The following is a 4194-nucleotide window of genomic DNA, read 5'->3' as shown; positions in this document are numbered from 1 at the left end:
GGCGCCCGCTTTCCTCTCCGGCGCCTTCCGCGGTAACATCGCCCGGGGCCGTGGCGATGGCCTCTGAGCGAGGAGGTCAGCGGGAGAGCCGATCGGTTCCTTACGGGGCACCTCAGAGCTGCTCCTTGAAAATCCTGATAACTGGTGCATTTCCACCTTGTTCTCTCCCAGGTCACCTCTGGCTGTTCCGGGACGCGGGGACAAACGATGGACTCCTTGTCAACAAGCAGGAGCTGTTCATAGCAGCTCCCAACGTGAATACGGCGGACATCACGCTGCCAGGTGAGCGCAACAGGCCTGCGTGTGCCACGGAAACGGGCGGATTTTGTGCTTGATCTGTCTGGACTTCAGTGTAAGGATCTAGTGGGAAATTATTGCAATAATAAACTGCCTCAAAAATAGGATGAGATCAGGAGGGTTTCTAGATAGTGCTGTGTCATTGTGCTGTTTCGAACACAGCTCTTGACAGACCTCTCGTTTCAAAGACGCCTCTGACGGGTTTCGGAGGGCTCCTCACGACACAAGTTCTTTTCCTCTCAAAACAAGTTCTTTCCCTCTCTTTCTAGCGAGTGTGGTGTGCTGAGGGTAATGCTGCTGCATGTCATGTTCGGTATTCACGTGCTTGGGGAAGTACTGCCTGTCTTGGAGGCAGCAGCTAAGGAGAGCACTTGTGACGGGTCTGTGCGTGTTTGGTTTTATCCGCAGTGTTCACCCTGAAAGAGAGATGTCTCCAGGTTGTTCGCACTCTGGTCAAACCGATGGATTACAGGAAACTGGACATTGTTCGATCCTTACATGAAGAGCTGGAAGATCATCCTGATATTAGGAAGGATCTTCAGCGGCTTTCTGTGGAGAGAAGTGAAACGGTGAGGAACGGAACTGTGGAATAACACGATCACTCGCTCCAGGCTCTTCAAATAGCCAACCACTGAGCTTAAGCAGGGGTAGTCACCGCGAAACAGGCCAAGAACTAACGTCTGTGTTTTCAGTTCTGAAATGCAGACTCAGCTAAGTTGTGGAGAACTTGCTGTGATGGTAAGTCAGATCCAGAAGACAGCGTGTGGAAGTACACCGGGTTCCTGATGGGTCAGTTCTGTTCTCCGTTACACGTTGTTGCGAACCGATGGCTCTAGAGGCCTTGCTCCGAGCAGTTTTCTTTGGACTGTCTGGGGACACTGCACAGGGACGTAAGATCAGGTCGTCTCTTTGGAGAATATATGAACAGAGCCACTTTCTTTGTACTAGAATGGAATTGACACTGAGGATTAATTTAATCCAGACTCTAATGATTATAAGTGGCAGACCAACACTGGTTTTGCTTGAGTAATTTCCCTCTTTCATGCTTAGCCTAGATTTGTTTGTGAATCACCGAGCATGGGGGTGTTTGTGCATGCGAGGGTTTCCATCACCTCCTTCTGAGGACCTGACCTGAAACGTTATGTTGGTGGAAAGATGATGTGTAAATGCTTGGGGATTTTTCTGCCTCTTACCTTTGCATTTATAAACCCCTGTCATATCAACTCTGAGGCTGACACAGTTTTACACAGATGATACCTTAAATGCCTTATTTGTCCCACGTGATGAGATTCTTGCCTAGTAGATCTCGAGGTGATCCAGCCTAGTTCAGCCATATAGACTGGATCCTAGTTTTGGGACACCTTTCTCCTCCACACCTGCTTCCCCAGCTTCCTGCACGGGCATATCAGGTAGCGTTCGCAGAACCTTTTCCCATCGCACTGCAGTCAGTGGGAAGCCGTTTTGGGGAGCATGGAGCACTCGAGCTGCTTGTGGCTCCTAAAGAACAGGCAGCAACCTGTATTAGCTCAGGCCTGTTGCTAGATACAGCTCACAGACAGATCCATGCTTTATTACAGGCTAGATAAGCAGAGAAAACAGTTCTTTACCTTATTCTGTTCCCCCCATACCTCAGTTAGAATGTGTGTTTGTGTGACTGGACACGTGTAATCCAGAGCAGCGTTGCTTTTAGCAGATACATGAGGTGTCCACCAAGTAACAGACGTAGTGCTGTTCAGTGTTAGAAGCAGGTTATTTCTGTGGCATACACTTCTATACATTCTAAGAAACATAGCTGTGCAACTGATTGAGAGTATCAACCTGTTCTGTAAGTATGAAACTCCTCCCCTTTTTGTAGACTTGTTTTTCTTACACATTTGAAGTGTATGAATTGATCTTTGTCATAAAAATGTAAATCCATGCTAAGTTTTTTACTCTAACTCTTAAATAACATCACAGTGCTTGTGGCTATATGCTTGTATTCCTGCAGTACTGCTGCAAGTCATTCTAGTTGGTCAGTAACAGCTGCTTTTGGAGTGAGCTTACAACCTGTTCCAGCCCCTTGTTGCTGCAGGACCGTGTGGTGGCTAACACTAGGCTGTTGTCAGAACTTCAGGCCGTCTCCGTGCATTAATTGCATTACAATATCTGCTTTCACCCCCTTTGGCAGATCTCTTTCAGAGAAAAGTGAGCCTGTGCGTCCTCGGAAGTAGACGTCAGTGCCTTACCCAGGTCCTAGGGAGGCCGTAGGTTAGAGGGAGCCGCACCGTCCTGCAGGTCGGCTTATGCAGATACCTGAGAAGGGTTTCTCTCCTGATGCCCTTGCGATGCCGTGCATCACAATCGACGTGGCAGTACTGACAGCCAGTTGCACAAAACTGGCCTGCTTCACTCCATAGTTTTGATGTCACAGTTATTAGGTCTTAGGTTTAACAGATCTGTTCATATCGCAAATATTCTGTATATTTCTGATTTAAATGGGGTCTGTGAACTCTTGTGTTGCTTATTAGAATAATTTTAATTTATTCCATTAGTCTGTGACTTCTTCCAGTATACAGCCAGTTGGTGATACTTTTCTAGTACAATGTTTATCACTGCTAATGGATAAGATTCCTTGGATTCCTGAATGTTAACAGACAGAAAAGTGTACTTACTTATCTGTGACTTGCCAAAAAGAAACACGAAAACTACCTCGTGATCTCGTCACTCATGGAAGTATCTTGGTTTTGAGTAACTTTTAGTTACATCTACTGAATTCCAAGGCAACTTAAGTCATAGAATCATGGAATGGTTTAGGTTGGAAGGGACCTTAAAGATCATCCAATTCCAACGCCCCTGCCATGGGCAGGGACACCTTCCACAGGACCAGGTTGCTCTGAGTCTCATCCAGCCTGGCCTTGAACACTTCCAGGGATGAGGCATCCACAGCTTCTCTTGGTAACCTGTGCGAGTGTTTCACCACCCTCTCTGGGAAGAACTTCTTCCTGATATCCAATCTAAACCTCCCCACTTTCAATTTAAACCCATTACCCCTTGTCCTGTCACTACAGGCCGTTGTAAAAAGTCCCCCCCAGCTTCCTTGTAGCCCCTTCAGGTACTGGAAGGGGCTATAAGGTCTCCCCAGAGCCTTCTCTTCTCCAGGCTGAACAAGCCCAGCTCTCTGAGCTCCAGCCCCCTGAGCATCTTTGTGGCCTCCTCTGGACTCGCTCCAACCGGTCTGTATCCTTGCCTTAGCTGAAGAGCTGCTCCTGACAGACAACAATTAGTGGTGCACGCTTTGTGTTGATTTTCTGCAGTTCGACCCATTTTTCTGTTCACTCTTTCGAAGATTGACTTGAGAGCGGTTTGTACCCTCTAGAAATGAACCAAAGGACAGCCTGACTGATGAGGGTACACCCAAGGCAGGAGCGTTGGCTTGTTTCTCAATGACTGTTCAATTGAAATCGCATAAAAATGCAGAAACAATTCATCCTTCAACTGTGCTGCAGTCTGCAGTCGCGTATCTACGTGGTCACTCTACCACCGTTCCCTAACCCACGTGTGTTTTAAAAGTGAAAGTGATTTGATTCGCTGGCAGACCGTGTGCGTTTCCCCAGAGTCTCAAGTCGAAGGTGGTGTTTTTCTGAATCCTTGAGGTCTGAGAGTCCCAAAGCAGGAATTTACAAACCCAGCTTCAGTTCTCTAGCTTTAGCATTTTGTTTAAGCATGGATACTGTCCTTGCACAGCAGGCCACTGCTCTCCATCCCCCCACTGGTGCAAAATGCCTCATTCACAGAACCGAGGCCAGACACGGAGTTCAGGACTCCGTGCCAGGCAGCTGTCTCTACGTTAGGCACTGTAGCATCTGACTTTTAGTACCAAAGTACGTTATTTGGTTCTAGTTTCACAACCAATATATA

General features: G+C 47.4%; 1 protein-coding gene across 1 annotated transcript; it reads left to right on the top strand.

Moving 5' to 3' along the window:
• Positions 1-56: 56 nt before the first annotated feature.
• On the top strand, positions 57-866 carry LOC104504933 (von Hippel-Lindau disease tumor suppressor-like; the record flags this gene model as incomplete). The annotated part of the gene is made up of 3 exons (XM_010147860.1): positions 57-75; positions 172-282; positions 706-866. Coding segments are annotated over exons 1-3 (291 nt in total), but the record flags the coding sequence as incomplete, so codon positions are not given.
• Positions 867-4194: the final 3328 nt, after the last annotated feature.

This window comes from Eurypyga helias, unplaced genomic scaffold, assembly GCF_000690775.1.
Source record: "Eurypyga helias isolate BGI_N326 unplaced genomic scaffold, ASM69077v1 Scaffold34762, whole genome shotgun sequence".
NCBI lineage: Eukaryota > Metazoa > Chordata > Aves > Eurypygiformes > Eurypygidae > Eurypyga > Eurypyga helias.
This window is presented reverse-complemented; position numbering and strand designations above follow the sequence as displayed.